Raw genomic sequence first — 19,768 nt, forward strand, 5'->3', positions numbered from 1 at the left:
CTATAAATGGGATAGTTAACCAAGGGGAAGCAGTAAAAAAATTTACGCAAAAAAAATTAAAATTTGTATTGCAGTTAGTTAATAAACAGATAATAAATAGTTAATGTTTCTGTAGGTATACATCAAAATTTGTTAAATGATAAAATGCCTACTAATATCTATCTAACCTTGTAACTAATGAGATTATATTATGTCGATAAACTAATTGGTAATTATTAGATATTTGTGGTTATTTTACAGAACGGTAGAAATAGTGCACTTAAAAGTTATAGAACGGGTCAGTGCATTCGAGAGTTAAGTATCTACTTGAAATCACCAAACCATACTTTAGAAAAATTGAAGGATACAGGTAAGTAATACACATATATATTTATTTTTCACTTGCATAATATATTTGTTTATTTTACCTTGGATACGGTTAGCATAAACACACTTGTTCTTATAGACTGGGAGATATTATACAGAAGTTCAGCCACGATTTTCTAAGTCCTCCCTTTTGCAATACTGAAAGTGTAGACGATGTACTTACAATCTGTGTAAACATCCACAATTTCCTGTGACAATTTCCTGTAAAAATTAGATTTTCCCAAAAAATAAAAATAGGGTTTTGCGATGAATTTCTAAGTCCTGCCATATCCATGGAATAACAGGATACTATCGATTTTATGAAGAAAATTTTTTGAGCAGGAGGGTTGCAAACGGGGTAACGGAGTATATATGTATACAAACATGTAAGGAAATTAAATGAAATTTTCATGATTTTCTATTAATTTATGTTTAAACCATTTTTAATATTGTCTACTATTGTCAGTTATTAATAGAATACCACAATGTTTAATTTTAGTATACGGGGTTGGTTTAAACACGGAATGAGTATCTTCTGAGTTTCTTAAATGGGACACCCTGTATTTTAGTATTTTAATAAAATGGTATTTTATGGGACCTTTTTATTTGTTAAGCATTTTCTGTACCATATTATGTACCAGGTGGTTTTTGGGGTTTCTGAACAAGAATGTCACATTAGAACAGATCTTTACCTAGTGCTCGGGGTGACTAATATACACGCCATATTCTTAAATTTCGAGGCTTTCAGACACTAAAGTGATGCAAATATATTACTCGAGGAGTTTTGTTGTTGCTGAACATGAATACGCCATCAGAATCGACCTCCAAAAACTCTCTAAATCCGAGATCAGTCACCCTGGGCACCAGGTGCTCCGAGGGTCGATTGTAATGTCATATTCGTGTTCGGCCATCCCAAAAACCCTCGAATAATCTGTTTTCGTTAATTCATTGCCGATATCCCACGAAACTTCCAGATGACGTGCCTAAGCAGCAACTCTGGGCACTAGGTGATTCGGAGGTCGGTTCTGCTTGCGTATTCGTAACTCCATAAACCTCCCAAATAACAAAATTTTGACCTTAATACACTCATTTTGACAGGCTTATGCACTTTTGGATGCATGTTATGAATGCAACTTCCACCCATTTTTATATTGTACACCTTTTATTTGAATTTGAAAAAAATTTAAAAAAAAATAAAAAAAAACGGTGTATTTGCCGACTTAAACCAAGAGTAACTTTTAGTACTAGAATACCTCATAATTTAATACTCTACTCTCAAAAATGTCTAAAAATTTAAAGACCTATAAGTTATGAGATAAAATATCCGTTGATCTACCCAAGACGGATGCCTATGACCAGTACTAGAAATTCACAATTGATAAAATCGATTCATCTCTGGAAGAGAAATAGACGTAGCAGTTTTCGTTTTCCCAAATAGAATTTTTCTAAATTCTTTTAAACTCAAAAAACCAAAAAACGAAAAATTTTTCAAATCCATTTTTCTAGAACACTGCGTATTCTTCTGAGTTAAAGTAAAAGTACCTTTTAGTACAAAACTATCCCAGAATTTAATATTCCAGTGTCAGAAATGCTTAAGAGTTAGACAGAAAAGTTATTCGATAAAATATCCGTTTCCGTACCCAAAACGGACCCCTATGACCGGTACTAAAAATTGACAATTGATAATTGACATTTGACATTTGACAATTGACCTCTGGAAGATAAATAAGTGTACCAGTTTTTGATTTTCCAAATAAAAGCGTTCTGCAGCTATTTTAAAGAAACTAATTACAAGACTTCGACATGCTTCTTCTAGACGAAGCATATCGAAGTAGAGGTCGTCCGCCAACGAGATGGTCTGATGTCGTCAAACAGATCGACAGAACCTTGATGCAGACAGCACAGGAGAGAAATGCATGGAGAAGACTGAGGGAGACCTATATCCAGCATTGGGTAGATCCGGGTTGAATTATGACGATGATGAATTACAAGACCCCATCTTTAAAGAGCTTTAGCTTTCCTTGGAAGCATTTTTGAACTAGATGAATTGAGTTAAATTTTCTTAAAATTATCTGAGGAATCTCCGATTTTCGTTTGTTATGAGAGCTTCTGGACACCCTGTATAATATAATGGGTAGGTAAATTCCCTACTATAACCAATAAATTGTAAAAATTGTTTATTTACTTTTATTGCGTTTACTTAGATGAAAATATGATCTAATCACTTAAAATAAAGATGTTACAGTTTGCTATTAGATTTGAAGAGTGTGTAAAAATTCCGAGACATTATTCAGGAAAATAATATTTAATAGGATACGATTGTTTTAATGATATACAAATTAATTTTTTGTATTATTCATCTTTGCGGTTATCCTGCCAAGTTGTAAACGGTTTTAGATTAGTGTTTTTTAAGCATACTCGACATGGTATGACTCAGAAAATTGTGGTGATATGAATATGTTTGTATAACACCCTGAAATAATTTTACAGAAACACAATTTAATTTTTTATACGAAATAACTATACAACCATCCTGCCTCTTTAAAAATAGATTTACATTAACCTTCTTGAGATATGTGCGAAATGGCATGACTTAGAAAATCGTGTAATTTTCCACGAATTTTCTTAAAAATTTTTTAACTATATATAGTAAAAAAGGTGTAACTAAACATCCTGCCATTTTGAATAATGTCTACTGAAATTATTTATTTTATAACAAAATTTATTTTATGACTTAGAAAATCACGGAACCAGAGTGAAAATTTTATACAGAATTTTCCAAGAAACAAGTGCAGTTAAACATTAGGTGACGTAATGCCAACATATTTTTGGGTCATTTTGAAATAAATATGATTAATTTATTAAGTTGGCAGGACTTAGAAAATTATGAAAATTTCATTATTTTCATTACATATTTGTATATCTGTATACTCCCTTAGTCCTTTTGCAACCGTCCTGCCCAAAAAATTTTCTGCATAAAATAGATAGTATCCTGTCATTCTATGGATATGGCAGGACTTAGAAATTCATCGCAACTCACAATTTTTTTTCATGGAAAATCTAATTTTCACAGGAAAATGTCACAGAAAACCCGTGGATTTTTCCACAAATTGTAAGTACCTTTTCTAACCTTCCAGTATTGCAAAGGGCAGGACTTAGAAAATCGTGGTTGAACTTCTGTTAATATCTCCCGGTTTAAATAGGAGACCGAAAAGCAGGAGATCAAAAACATTAGGTATATAATACAGGGTGTTAAACAGGATTGTAATCTGAGCAAGGGTAACACAAACGTCTCTTCACCCTTTATCCATAATGGTTGTCATAACCATTAAATTCAAATTAGAAGCAAATAAAATTTACCCTTAATTTCTTTTTACTTGTCGCAGTAAAAGAGATAAGACAAATGTAATTACAACTAAATGTTATTTGGAGGGTTATTATAGGTACATAGTTAAAATGGTGTTAACGTCACTCTACCCTTAATTTATTTTTACCTTCACTAATTTGTTTAACGGATGAAAATTATTACATATCAGACTGTACAGTACAATACTGTACTGTACACAGTCTATATACAGGGTGTTTCATTGGGAAACGGAAATACTTTAATTGTGAATAGAGGTCACCGAGCCGGTTCTAGATATACTGCATTTTTTGCTCTACCTACTTTTATAACCGAGTTACAGGGAGTTTTATCGATTTTGATTTTGCCCAATTCTTTCCTAAGCCATAACTTTAGAACCACCCTGTATATTTTTTTGATATTTGGTACACATACGTCTCATTCAAACCCCAACCGTCCGGCATACTAACCATAAAAAAAATCCAGGTTCCGATTAACAAAAAATTATAAAGTAATTGTGACCTTAAAACAACACCATGTATATTCAAATTTTGAAAATCTGTTTGTAAATTTGAAAAGAGCACAAAAAAGTAAGTTTAATGGTTCGCTTCAATTTTTCGGCCAGACAATTTTATGACTTTAATTTTGAAATTATATTGATTTTTTAAGAACTCTGACATTAAAAAGCAGATATTATTAAACTTTAGTTATAAATTATTAAAGTTAATGAATAAATACTCATTTTAGAAATAAGCAATACTTATTTACCACATTGGGACGACCTAATCACTAATCACAAGAAAAACCCAGGTCCGGATTAACAAAAAATTATAAAGTAATTTTGACCTTGAAACAACACCCTGTATATTGAAATTTTTAAAATTTGTTTGCGTATTTTAAAACAGCATAGAATCTGCGTTAAAATGTGCATGTCAAATTTTTGCGCAGATAATTTAATCACGGCAATTTTGAAATCATATTGATTAATTCTGTCAAGGTGACAACAAGCTGCCAGAAAAATTAAGAACAATTCCAATGTAATTAGAAAATAGATTCGAAATCTATTAAAACGAGCAAGGAAATGGATCGAACAATATGGCGGACATTTTGAGCAACTGTTTTAGTTCAAATATTTTTAATTTATGTTAAATTGTTGTATTATTTAAACGATTTTTTTTATTAGATATAGCTGTTTTTAAATTATTTACCAAATCATTAAAATATTCCAATTCTCGCAATTATAATTTTTAATGGTGTGCATACAGCTTCAAATCCAGAGCATCCATGAAGCCAGCGTAATAAATAAGTATTAAGTATTTTTAAAATAAGTAGTGATTCATTAACATTAAATTATTAAAAGTTAAATAACCGGTTTTTAATCTCAGACGTCATAAAAATTTCAATATAATTTCAAAATTGATGTAATTAAATCAACGGCGCAAACAATTAAAATGAACTTTTAATTACAGTTTTTATGCTCTTTTAAAATGCACAGCTAATTTTTCAAAATTTCAATATACAGGGTGTTGGTTCAAGGTCACATTTACTTTGTAATTTTTTGTTAATCCGGACCTGGATTTTTTTGTTATTAGTAATTGGGTCTTTCCAATTTGGTAAATAAGTATTGATTATTTTTGAAATGAGTATTTTTTCATTAACTTTAATAATTTACAACTAAAAGTTAATAATACCTGTTTTTTAATGTCAGAGTTCTTAAAAAATTCAATATAATTTTAAAATTAAAGTCATAAAATTGTCTGGCCGAAAAATTGAAGCGAACCATTCAACTTATTTTTTGTGCTCTTTTCAAATATGCAAACAGATTTTCAAAATTTGAATATGCAGGGTGTTTTTTAAGGTCACAATTACTTTATAATTTTTTGTTAATCCAGACCTCGATTTTTCTTATAGTTAGTATGTCGGTCGTTTGGGTTTTGAATGAGACATATGTGTACCAAGTATCAAAAAAATATACAGGGTGGTTATACAAGTTATGGCTTAGGAAAGAAATAAGCAAAATCGACAAAACACCCTGTAACTCGGTTATAAAAGTCGGTAGGGCAAAACATGTAGTATATCTATAACCAGCTCGGTGACCTCTATTCACCGTTAAAGTATTTCCGTTTCCCAATGAAACACCCGTAATTCAAAAGTAAAAATATACACAACAATAATGAGACCTGTAGTAATGTATGCATCAGAAACATGGACCTTGACTAGTGAACAAGAGGAACAACTTCTTAGATGGGAAAGAAAAATCTTAAGGAAAATATATGGACCTATACAGGAGAATGGAGAATGGCGTATAAGAATGAACCACGAAATAAATAGAGTGTTTAACAGACCGACTATCACAAAAGAAATACGAAGTAAACGACTAAGTTGGTTAGGACACGTAGAAAGGATGGATGATAAGAGAAATACAAAAAAAGTACTTAGAAAAGAATTAAATGGGAAGAGACCGAGAGGTAGGCCTAGAAAGAGATGGATTGATGGTATTAACCAGGATTTGAAAGACCTAGGAATACGAGAATGGGAAAAACAAGCAAAGGAAAGAAAAGCATGGGCAGCTATAGTCAAACAAGCAAAACACACATAACGCCGAAAAGACCTCCTCAAAAAAAAAAAAAAAAAAAAAGAAAGTAATATTTTAGATAAATATCGTTTAGAACTTTTGAGGAGTTGTGCGTGTGGCTGGCCTCCACACCATGTAAAACTTTAGAGCCTAGAAACCCCAACGGGCGACCATGGCCCTCCATGGGCTGTCAGCGGTCACCGATGATGATGAATGAAACACCCTGTATAAATGATAAAAAAAACACAATAAAGAAAAAGACAGATATACAAAATCTTAGCGTAACTTACTGCAATCTTTTTTAATTTGTGTACCATTTCGGCCTAATGCTGTTCGGTCTAGTGAGGTTTCGGTAAAGTGGTTTTCGGTCCAATGAGTTTGGTCTACTGCTTTCGGTCTAATGATTTCGGTCTAATTGTCGTGTACCGTGACGTACAGAGTACAGAATAGCGTATCATCATGGGTGAGGGATGGGTAGCGAATATGAAAAAACATCAGAAGTTGGGTCGCTAGACATAAAAGGTTGGGAACCACTGGTCTAAATAGATAACCAATCAATGAAGCTAGTAAAGATAACTTGACACAAAAATAATCGAGCATATGGTAAAATGACAATAATTATAATTTCTAGGTTAGTATTTTTCAGCGACTTAAATATAAATAGTTTATGTCATTGGTATATTCGGACATTTTAAAGTGAAATTGGATTTTATGTTTATTAATTTTTAAATTAAAATATTTTAAATATTAATATTCAGACAAATGTTTATATAAATATTGATGTTTATATAAAAATAAATATAAATATTCTGAAAACTGGCAGATTTAACTAAAATGTCATGTAATGATTGGCGACAATCTTAAAATCTTATATGACGTCAAAATTAATGACGCACTGAAAAAAGGGTTTGGGATCCACTATATCTGCATTATTCGTTAACAATTATTATGGATTTCAAAATGGAATCTTTGGTCCAGAAGGAATTTGGAGAATAGAGTCCTTTTCATGAGCATTTTTCAGTACGTCACAGTTTTTCGATTTCTTTCTAACGCATTAAATTGTATGTGACATAAAAAAGGCACGTCTGTGATTACAGACTAGGGATGGCGGTTTTTGACAAAACACCGGTTTTCGGTTATACCGTTTTTTTTGTGCTTACGGTTTAACCTGGCGGTTATAACCGGCAAAAAAAAACGGTTTTTCCAAAAACCGGTTTTTGGCTTTTTTAATCCAATAGGTTACAATGTTACATTTACAATGCACTTTAGTTTGCGATACTCCACTCGACTCGATACTCGATATCAATATGATCAAAAATAGTACTATCGAAAGAACATCAATATCAATATAAATAATAAAACATAATTTTTAATAAAACCATTTTATCCTATTAATTATTATATTACGCTATTATATTACGTTAATATTATTATGTTACGCTGATGACACCGTGCTAGTAGCAGAGTGCGAAGACGACCTACAAAGATTATTGCACGAGTTCAACATTAACGCAAAAGAAATGAATATGAAAATAGCAGTCCAAAAAACAAAAAGCTTAGTAATTGCCAAAGAACCAATAAGATGCAAATTGGAGTTAGACAATCAAATTATACAACAAATAATGACTTTCAAATATCTGGGAATTAATCTATCAGCCGACAACAATATCGAAGAAGAGGTAAAAGACCAAATAATTAAAGCCAGTAGAACGGCCGGATGCCTAAACGACACAATTTGGAAAAACAAACACCTAAGATTGGAAACAAAGGGCCGAATATATAAGTCAGTTATTAGGCCAGTTATGACTTACACGGCCGAAACAAGACCAGATACAAGCAAAACACGAAGACATCTGGAAACCAACGAAATGAAGATCTTAAGAAGGATTGCTGGAAAAGGACTACAGGATAGGGTAAGAAGTGAGGAAATCAGACGCATATGTGGAGTAGCCAATATAAATACCTGGGTAAAGAACAGAAAAGAAGAGTGGAATGAGCACATAAGCAGGATGTCTGAATCAAGGATAGTAAGAATAGCCAGGGACAAGTCACCGTTAGGCAGGAGAAGTATAGGACGCCCAAGGAACAGATGGAATGACAACTTAGGGGCAGAATGAAAGGCACCGTTGAAGAAAAACAGGCAGTACTGCCTATATAAAAGAAGAAGAAGAAGAGGAATTATTATATTTATTTATTGTTTTATTATTGTTATATATTTATTAATTATTATTAAATAAATACATAATATAATAATATAAATAAATATGTAATACATAATATACAATTTAACCCAACCATTTCAACTTATATAAAAATTTTCCCAGACTCTTTCAAATGGATTTTAAAAAAAAATAATATCAACATAAATATTTTACTTAAAAATAAATTGGATAATGCAATTTATCTTTTATTTTTACTACCATCAAAAAAAATTTATCAAAAAAAATAGGTATATTTTAACTCATTTAATACTTCCTGTATGGGTGTATCGTTTTGAAAACCTAGGGAAATACTTGGAGATTCGTATTCGTAACCGGTAATTCGATATTCATAGTCAGAACATTATTTTTGGTAATCAGAAAAAGTCATTCACCCACTTTCAATGTCAAGAGTCAAGTGTGAAAAATAGATTATGTTTGCGTCTACTTCAACCAGATCACTTTTTATGTAAATATTATGATTACAAATATCTTTTCAAGGAAATATTATAATAAAACTTAATTGTTTCTGGCTGATGTTAGTTTGCACTTTCAGTTTGCTTCTGTATTTATAAAATAAAATTTGAATTATGGTTTTGTTTGGAATAATTACTTGAGAATAATAATTATGATTGGGATCCAAAATAATACCTAACCTAATCCTAATCACCGTAAAAACCTAATAACCGGTTTTTACTTTAAAAATAAAAAACCGGTTATAACCGGGACAAAGAGCAACCGGTAAAACCGGTTATTGCGAAGTAAAAAAACCGGTTTTAGGTTAAAACCGGTAGGTTTTCCCATCCCTATTACAGACATATATTTTATATATAAAATTTTTGTTCTAGTTGTCGATAGATGACGCTATAATCGAAAAAAAATGTACGACTTATATAATATATCTGCGAATATAATCTGTACAATTTATAAGACTATACAAATAAAAGAAAATACCATTTTATAAATTCAATAATAAAACACAATTTGATTTGTCTTTATGCCAAATTGCAAATAAAATGTGACAATTGTCAGATTTAACTAAAATGTCATGGTAGAATTGTATTTATCACGGACTTTCCTTTTTTTCTGTCATTTGTGACGCATTGAAAAATTATCATGAAAAGGACTCTACCTACTTCTCGAACTAAAATAATTCAATCATAAACGTTCAATTTCAATCAAAATTCAAATAGCCCAATAAATTACCGTTTTGGAGTGTAATTTTCAGGGGCAGCTTCGAATTGCATGAAAATTTGGATTTAGGTTCCACTTCAAAGTTGAATTTGTGCCGTTGGTTGCTTTTACTTGGGGGGTGACAGTCACCCCTTCTCGGGGGGTGAAAAACGCGTTTTTAAAATAAGCCCGGAAATGGATAAATTGATAGGTTATAAGCAACTTTCGTTCTATAAAGTTTTTTTACTTAAGTCGATACTTTTCGAGTTATTTGCGATTTAATACTTTTCGCGAGTCAATACTTTTCGACAAAAAACTACCTTTTCAGACGGTTTTTCACAAATAACTCAAAAAGTAAATATTTTATCGAAAATAATATTTTAGCAAAACTGTAGCTTATAAAAAAAACGAAAAAAGTGGTGTATCAGTAAAGTCTATAAATTGAGTAAAAGCAAATTTGCAGCTCATGAGAAATACGTTGTTATTCGTCTAATTCCAAATCGAATAATTCAACGCGATTCACCAAAAAATTAAGCACTTTTCGGGAAAAGATTATTAACATGTTTAAAGTATCTAAGAAAACCTTTATATTTGTATTTTACAAAAGTTTCTAGAACCAAAAATAAACGAGTTACACTGAAAAAAAAGAAAATCGTGAAAACCTCCCTCTATTTAGCACCCTAAATAAAATTAATTGTTACCGGTTTACCATTTATTTAAACTGTATGTGTATTGTTTATACGATCTGTAAGTTTGATTGGTTTGAAGTGTTGATTTTTGAAAAAAAATTGATTTATAGTAAAAAGAAATTTTGTAAAAATTTTTGAAAAATTTCCTTTTTTCAAAATAATTTCAAAAGTGTTAGTGATAAGAAAAATCTTAAAGAGTTAAAAAATGTAGGTTTTGCTATTATAAATATGCTAGTTTCATTTTGCTTTTCCGTAAGACAAAAATTGGTTAAGATATGGCTCCTCAAATTTTGCATGTACTAGTGATAAGTGACCCGTTCAAGCTTTTTCAACTATAACCCTTTCAAAAATAAGCACTTTAAACCGGTGAGGCTGAAAGATCATATAAAAAATAGGTAAGTAAGTAAATTGTTTGTAAAGCGGTAGCGATTAATTTAATTTGGGGAGCTAAACACGGGGAGACTTTCATGATTTTTTACCAAAAAAAGAGGGCCAACTTTATTTTGAGCGTAACTCGCTTATTTTTAATGCTAGAAACTTTTATAAACAATTAAAATAAAGCTTTTTATAAATATTTTAAAAAAGTTTGAATGGGTTTTTCCCGAAAAGTGTTTAATTTTTCGGTGATTTTACCTTGAACTATTCGATTTGGAATTGGACGAATAAGAACGTAATTTTCATGAGCTACAACTTTGTTTTCACTCGATTAATAGACTATACTGATACACGATTTTTTTCGGTTTTTTATAAGTTACACTTCTGTTAAGAATATTTTTTTCGATCATATATTTACTTTTCGAGTTATTTGCGAAAAACCGTCTGAAAACGTAGTTTTTTTTTGTCGAAAAATAAACATTTCCAATCGCAAATAACTCGAAAAATATTGACTTACATGAAAAACTCTATAGAACAAAAGTTGCTTAAAATTAGTCAATTTATCCATTTCCAGTCTTATCTTGAACGTATGTTTTTTCACCCCCGAGAAGGGGTAACTGTCACCCCCCAAGTAAAAGCAACCAACGGCACATTTTTAACTTTGAAGTGGAGGGAAAGTAGAACCTAAATCCAAATTTTCATGCCATTCAGAGTTGCCCCTGAAAATTACACGGTATCGCCGTATTTCCCGTTCATTTACTGGGGAATACAAAAAATTGGCCAGCGCAAGTACATGTAATAATTATTATTACATGTATTTGCGCTGGGCAATTTTCTTTGTGCACTGTGACAGGAAAATACAGCGTGTTTTATATGTTCGTTCAAGAGTATTCTTTCATTTTTCCGACTGTATACTAGTTCTATAAGTATTAGGTTCGGTTCATATATTTTCACAATTAAGCTAAGATTCCAATTAGTATCTAATTTTGGACTTATATTTTAGATTGAAAAATGTTACCACCTTTATATAAAATGGAAAATTATACACATTGTGCTGTAGATTCTGACAATTATTACTGTTTCGTACAAGCCAGACTGACTGTACCATCTACAAATCTGAATATCATCAAACTTATAAAGGTAAGCAATATTTTATTTTCTATAGATATAATTTATTATCGGTAGTAATTGCACAAGAGCTCTAAAATTATTGAATTTTTCCCGAGTGTCACTTTGACAGTTTTAATTTCACGAGCCGAAGGCGAGTAAAATTATTTCAAAGTGTCACGAGGGCAAAAATTCTATATTAATTTTAGAGATCGAGTGCAATTTATTGTGATTATTTCATGAATAAAACTGTTCAAAACCAAAATTTTATTGTAATTTATTTATGTAAGTACAAGTTAGTACAATTAAACACACAGTTGTTATAAATATTTCACGGTTGAAAGTCAACACTTTTATAATTTTTAAAACATTAATCGTCATTAATGTCACTGAATCTATTTTTTCGTAGCAACGAAGGGCATCGGACGTAATATACTTGCCGACGGGAAATTATCAAAAATTATCAATTTAATTTAGATTTATGTAGCTTTCTACTGGTCAGAATCTCCTATGAATGAAATAATCAGATAAATTACAATCTACTATATTATTCAACGAGAATGTAGTAATGACTATTACTCACGATGATGAAGTTTGCGCCACGAGTAAAAGGCGAGTGCCGTAATTCATCATAGTGCGTAATAACCATTACATGTCAGTAGAATACTATACTTTTTCTACGACATTCTATTTTTATTATTAGAAATATATCATTATCAACCACTCTCGATTAAAATTAATTAATGTACAAAACAAATGTAGTTCACCAATAGGGTTATTAATCTATCGCTTCTCACTTGTTTCGGGAACTTCTCATATGTGGTATACTATTAAAATATCTACATCATACGTCTTTGTTATTTATAATAATTGGTATATACCAATAACCTATGACGTAGATATATTAATATTATACGACATATGACAAACACCTGAAATAAATAAGAAACGATATATTATAGCCTATAGTACGTGGCTGAATAATTGGTTGCCTGCTAGGAGGAGGCTTAAAATATTCTTCTTCTTCGTAGCCTTATATCGTCCACGTTTGGGCATAGGCCTCTCCCAACTCCTTCCATCGGTCTCTATCCTGAGCAACATATTTCCAATTTGTTCCGACTACTTTTTTAATATCATCAACCCATCTCATCTGTGGTCTTCCTCTCGGTCGTTTACTTTGGTAAGGTCTCCAGTGTTGTATTTTTGCATTCCAACGTTAGTCTTTTTGTCTAGCAGTGTGGCCTGCGAAGCTCCATTTAAGTTTGACATTTTTTGTTGTTACGACCTCGACTTTTGTTTTTGATCTTACCCAACCGTTCCTCTTTTTATCTGACAGTCGTATATTGTACCTAACATTGCTCTTTCCATTGCTCTTTCTGTTGTGGCTAGTTTTTTCCTCTTTGCCTTGGTTTGACATCCATATGTCATGATAGGAAGGATGCATTGGTTGAACACTTTGCTCCTCAAATATTGGGGTATTTTGCGGTTCTTAAGTATTCAACTTTTCAAGTTTTCAAGTATTCAAGTTTTCCAAATCCTGCCCATGATAGTCTTGCTCTCCTAGTAATTTCCGCACTTTGGTTCTCTTTGCCAAGTTTCAGGATTTGGCCGAGGTAGATATATTCCTGGACTTTTTCTATCTCACTGCCATTTATAGTTATAGGTATGGGGTCATCTGTGTTTGTCATTATTTTTGTTTTTCTCATATTCATTTTTAGGCCGACGTATTGGGATCTGCCTGCGAGTTCCTCCATCATAATTTGCAGTTCCTGGAATGAGCTCGTTATAAGCACAATGTCGTTGGCGAATTTAAGGTGCTTGTTGCTATTAACGTTAAGAGGCAACAGTAGCGATCAACAGGTAGCAACAAACGCGGTCCAAGATTGCGACTGTAATTTTCAATATTTTGTCGAGATATTTGGCACACACATTCGTAATATAATACAGAATGTCGGTACAGAGCCCAATTTGAGAAGTATGTTAGTATGTGTAAATTACTCTATAACTAAATAAAATATTGCAAAAAGGAGCCTGTACCGCCATTAACAAGAACAAAAAAATACACTTTCTTCAAATAAACTTTTTTATCACATGCCTAGATTTTGTGTCACATTGGATCTACTAAAAATCGATTTTCTATAACAAGAAATCGAACGTGACTGACTCGGCAACATTCAGTGCCACTAAGAGCAAAATTATTGTTTTTGATGCCTCACTGTTGAAAGTTCGCAGAACTTTCGAAAAACAAAAATATTGATGAAGTGCTACTGTTTACTCTTATAGCCATATATGTTATGTATTAGTTGCCTATATCTCGAATCTATTCTACAGTTATAACGGTCCGAAAGTCATTATATTTTTGCTCCATCCTGTATACTCAGTCCGTTAATCATGTGTTGTGTTTTAGAGTATTACGTAGTTCGTTTTCTCACAATATTGGATTGATTTTATGTTATCAGGAATTCGGCGTAGATAAGTGCCTCGAGTTGTTTACTATACTGAGAAAAACAGTTCTGTCTTTATGCAGAATATGACGTGATTGTCTTTGAGTGTCTCAGTGATGCTTTATGGGAGCTCGCCGACAAAGAGCTAATTGCTTTTGGAGACTGAAATATGCCAGGATGTCGCTGTTATGCTTATTTTATAAAGATTAAATCACTCTGAGTGTGTTTATATAATCCAACAAGTTTACACGTGTAATATTGCGAATTTCGTTGATTGAATCCTATTTGCGGGAGAATAAGTTATTACCTTTGAAGGCGTGGTTGAAGTTTGCTTAAACCTTTTCTATTCGTTTTGATATAAGAGTGGAAATTGGCGAATTTTTTTGATTGGTAAAACCGGTAGTAGGATAGAAAAATGGGGAGATGGAGTGAGTTTTGGGTGTTAGAGGAGTTAAAAGTAGATTCGAGATCGGTTCTAAGTAATCGAGAAGAGCGATCAGTTCTATAGGGCTAGAATAAAATAAACGGCATTCTTAGTTTAATATTTTTTTTAAGTAAACATATAATATGATATTTCCTTTTTTAATTTTGGCGCCCCCCGAGCAATTGAGTTTCAATTTTATTTAACATCTATTAAGAATCCACACCCCTAGGTCTCTGAAGACTTAGAGCTACCGAGGTATATCAAAAAGTTAAGTAGCACCAAGTATATTTTTATATTTTGTTAAATTTGTCATGTTACATATTTTTTTCCTGTGTTATCCATAGGCGTGCTACATTAAAATGTCGCCAATCGTGTTTGGGGCATACTTAGTGCCACACAGTTAATAGCTTGTTCTATGGGCCACATCTCGATACTATCAAACACCTTTTCATAGTCTACGAAGGCAAGAATAACAGGTAGTTGGTATTCATTTGTCTTCTCTATCAATGTTCTCATTGTCAGCAGATGGTCGGATGTAATGTTTCCTTTGCGGAAGCCAGCCTGTTCCACCGGTTGGTAATTGTCCATTTTGTAGGTCAACCGGTTGTTAATAATTCTCATAAATAGTTTGTATATAGGAGGCTTACACCTACAATATTTTTACAATAAGTGTAAGCACATCGGGTCACAAATGAAGGAGGTCCTTAGAATAATGGGGAAGACCCGAGAGGTACTAACCACCATCAAATCTCGAAGGTTGGAATACTTTGGATACATTATGCGAAATGAATCCAGATATGCCCTCCTATAAGCCATCTTGCAAATAAAAATATTGGGAAAGCGAGGTCCAGGGAGAAGAACATCCTGGTTAAAGAACCTCATAACCTGTTTCACCACAACATATGTGCAGCTTTTAGGCGTTTCTGCAGATAAAGTGAAGATTGCCATGATAATCGCCAACATTCGTCACGCATAGGCACATCAAGAAGAAGAAGAAGTGTAAGCAAACAAGTGTAAATAAGTCACGACCGTGAGGATTATTCATTTAAAGATAAACATTATTTAGGTATATTTCTGTTAGATAATCAAATTTAAAGATTGCAAAGTAATAATTATTAAATATGGTCAATGTTTCAATTGAATTTGTACAGTTGGTCATCCTGTACATTTTTATGAGTAAGACAAAACGACAAAAGTGATATACAAAAAACGGCAAAACGAATATTTGACAAAGATTTTAACAGAAGAGGAAAAAACTATAGTTTGGATATTGCAGTACATATTCTGGTAATTTCGATTTTCTTCTTGTTAAAAAGTTCTTGTCTAGTTAGTGCATTGAAAATATGGTTTTTTAATATATATATATATATATATATATATATATATATATATATATATATATATATATATATATATATATATATATATATATATATATATATATATATATATATCGTTGATTGGGAAGAATAGTATGATATTTCAAAAACATTAAGTTTACAGAAAAGACAATTAAAGATTGAGATGGGTTACGAGATCGGATTACTTAAGCAATACAATGTTAAATATCCTTTTCATCAGAATAATTAAAACTTACAGTATTAACTGACAATATGGGTTTTACATCCAATCCATATACCACCCCCAACTCATATTTTTCATCCCCATTTTCAGTTATAATACTTTTCTTCATAAAAATTTTGTACTATTTCACAATTATAAGGTTATTACTAATAACTTATTAGGGACAATAGAACGGAAGAGTTTAAATGTTTTATTAGAGTGTAAACAACAATGAATGAAAAAAATCGCAGTTATAGTACAATACCAATATAAAAAAACAAAAAATTTGCTATAAATAACCGCTACATTTTTTTTCTTTTCAAAAAGAGAGAGCAGGCCAGCTTTCTTTTTTTCACTTATTCCCACTTTCTTCTTGTAAGTTTGTTTTAGAGTAACGTCACGTGCTGATGGAAGTCGTCGTTTGCTTTGAAGAACGTTTATGGTTTTAAATTCCTTTTCTTTGTACGACATTTTATATAGCAGGTGACTAGGATTTTATTTGGTAGCTTTTAAAATGCATATTCCTGAGAGAGGGACTGATCCACCTTCTTCCGTCTTAAAAGAATCCTTCATGCCCATATCACTTGATAGTTGTTTTAGATCAAAAAAATTCTCATGACCCATTTCATGTACGTTGAATGGATTTCCATGCTTCTTTGCTTGTCTAACCAATGTTACATATTTATCTGGTACGTAAACGTTCTATAACACTCAGGGCCGGTTGTTCGAACGCTAATCAAAAATAATCATTATCAAATATTTAATTACTGTCACAACTGTCAATGTCAACTTTGATTGGGTTGCTGAAAACATAATTATTGATTACAATTATGAAATTAGTTAATCAATTATGTTAATAAATAATTGTTATGTTAATTGATTAACTAATCTCATAATTATAATCAATTATGTTTTCAGCCACCCAACCAAAGTTGACATTGACAGTTGTGACAGTAATTAAATATTTGATAGTGATCATTGTTGATTAGGGTTCGAACAACCGGCCCTATATGGTCTATAAATTGAATGTTCTAATTACAGAATGAACGTGGTCTCCCTCGTTCTGAGTATGACCACTAATTAAAAATTTATGGGTGATGGACCTAATATTTTCCAGAATAGAAACTGCATAGATGTATAAAGCAAATACGGAGCGGTTCTTATTTTGTCCGAAATAGTTGTCAGTATAAAATACAACATCTACCATTTCAGTATTTCTGGCGTTCACAGACTACAAATAATTCCAAACGCACGAACCCACTTCATTTGCACCTCTGTGAGCAAGACCTTCGTGCCATATAAAGCACATTGCTTCCGTACTTTTAAGCTCGTACAATGTTAAATTGTACACACTTAGTTTTGATACATAATAAAAAGAAGACGAGTCCCCTTGTGGACATGGCAATGCTGCCTGCATATCATAAACAACGTCAATTTTACCCAGAGAATTTTTATCCATGTCCTTCTCTTTTCTTGCCAGTTCTTTGTCTTCAATATGGTTATTGAACTATTCCTGAAGTGCTTGTTTTTCTACCTCGGAGGCATTAGTAAAACCCTGGCAAAAATCACACTTATCTTCCTTTGGAATAAAACAAGATAAATTAAACTCTCCTTTGAATATATTGAAGTACATCAAGTAGTTTACGTTAGGTTTCCCGAGTTTTTTACAACGCTGCTCATAATCTCTGTGCAGGTCGGCAATAGTTTTTCCTTCTTCAATGTATTCTTTCTTTGATTGAGATCGGCAGTAGTGGCTCTCCATTCGAGGAATGTATCGAATATGACTACGCACTTCTTCTTTCAACTCCTCAGGAACACTGCTATGTTTTTCATGTGTACCTCGATTATCTGCCTGTATTATTCCATTTACTTCATTATTTTGTTTGCGAAAAATGGTCTCAATTACTTGAGAGTTAATGCAAAGAGTTGCCATAAAGAAGGATTTGCAAACACGAATTTTTTCTCCTGCGTATGAAAAAAAAATGCGTTAATAAGTATCTAGTAAGAAAAAAATATTTTAAGGAATAGAATGATAAAACGAAATCATTTCTTGGATTTGAGTTAAATTATGTTGCAGACAATGTTAACTAAAAATATCACGTTATATTTAGTGCAAAATTATATTCAAAACTATGTTAACTCAAAATGAAATAAAGATAAAATGCCCACAGGTGTACTTATTTTATTCAAGAGTATGATATTATTTGTAATCATCATACTGACCAAAATTATAATAAAAATAAATGCTTACCTGTTAAAGAAGAGTATGATATTTTGAAATATAATTCTCTTGCTCCAAAAATATTCACTAATAAGATGCAAGCAGTGTTAATATTTTGACTTATAATAGTATTGATTAAATAAAAATGACCTAAACTTAGCACGACCTGTAGACAACTGAGTTACCCGAGTCTTCTCCACACCGGTTGTGTGGAAGTGGGAGATGCCATACTTGGTCACAGAGCTCTCTAGTGCTTGTCGTTTAAACTGCACTTACAATACTTTTCTCCATAATAGATCCATTTATTTTGAGTAGTTTGTTGATATAAACTAAAAATGAACCATTTTTGACTTATCATACTATTCTTCCCAATCAACGATATATATATATATATATATATATATATATATATATATATATATATATATATATATATATCTACGTCATTTAATTGGATCAGATGAATAAAACTGTATGCGACCTTCGAGGTGGCATGCACAAACTAATGTATTTAAGCGCATGGGAGTCTCCATGCGCTGTGTTATAAGTCGATTGCGGTAACTTTTTTGTGATACTGGAAGTTCAGCCAGGGCCGTCTTAACCCGGGGGTGCAAGGGGTGCAAGGGGTGCAAGGGGTGCGAGACACCCGGGCGCCAAGTCCAAGAGGCGCAATCTGAACACTTGCTAGACTTAAAAAAACTACAAATAACAAAAACATATAAGTGCACTTTCGGTATTTTTTACAAAGGCTTACTACACCTACGATATAGAAATGAAATATGAAACCCATTTAGATTATTCCGACAATAATTTCAAAAATTGACGCGTACACTATTTTGACCAATATCACAGTGACAATGAATCACCATCTTTTAAAAATTATAATTTTATTTGATAATTATCAGTGTATCCGAATGGCCGCGATAAATCGCAGCAATTTATTGTGACGATAAATTGCTGCTATTTATTGATTATTTTAAAGCTGTTTAGACTGCGATAAATTGTTGCGATTGATTATAAACTGAAAAAACTCGATCGTTACAATAAACCGATGCAATCCGATACCAACTCCAATCCAATTACAATTCCGAAAAATCGCTGTGATTTACCGTTTACACACAATGATAAATTGAAACAACTCGATTATAAATTGCTGCGATTTATCGTTGTGTCTAAACGCTGCCTAAACAAAATTTTAAAGTTGACTTATATTATTATATACAATATTGGACATTGCCGTTGCAAAATTAAGTGAAAGATTTGAAATGTTGAGGGAACATAATATGTAATTATATTTTTTTTTCATGGAAA

The 19,768-nt window shown here is 31.9% G+C and overlaps 1 protein-coding gene across 2 annotated transcripts in view; it reads left to right on the forward strand.

The window, feature by feature from the left end:
* Positions 1 to 247: 247 nt before the first annotated feature.
* The window catches only part of LOC114339774 (O-acyltransferase like protein-like), a 191,377-nt gene continuing 171,856 nt past the window's right edge, over positions 248 to 19,768 (forward strand). For both annotated transcript variants that reach the window (XM_050649812.1, XM_050649811.1), the window contains exons 1-2: positions 248 to 349; positions 11,702 to 11,838. In XM_050649812.1, coding sequence (XP_050505769.1) covers positions 11,710 to 11,838 — 129 coding nt within the window. In that variant the 5' untranslated portion in view covers positions 248 to 349; positions 11,702 to 11,709. The remainder of the gene's footprint in view (positions 350 to 11,701; positions 11,839 to 19,768) is intronic.

Source organism: Diabrotica virgifera, chromosome 4 (genome assembly GCF_917563875.1).
Source record: "Diabrotica virgifera virgifera chromosome 4, PGI_DIABVI_V3a".
Classification (NCBI taxonomy): domain Eukaryota; kingdom Metazoa; phylum Arthropoda; class Insecta; order Coleoptera; family Chrysomelidae; genus Diabrotica; species Diabrotica virgifera.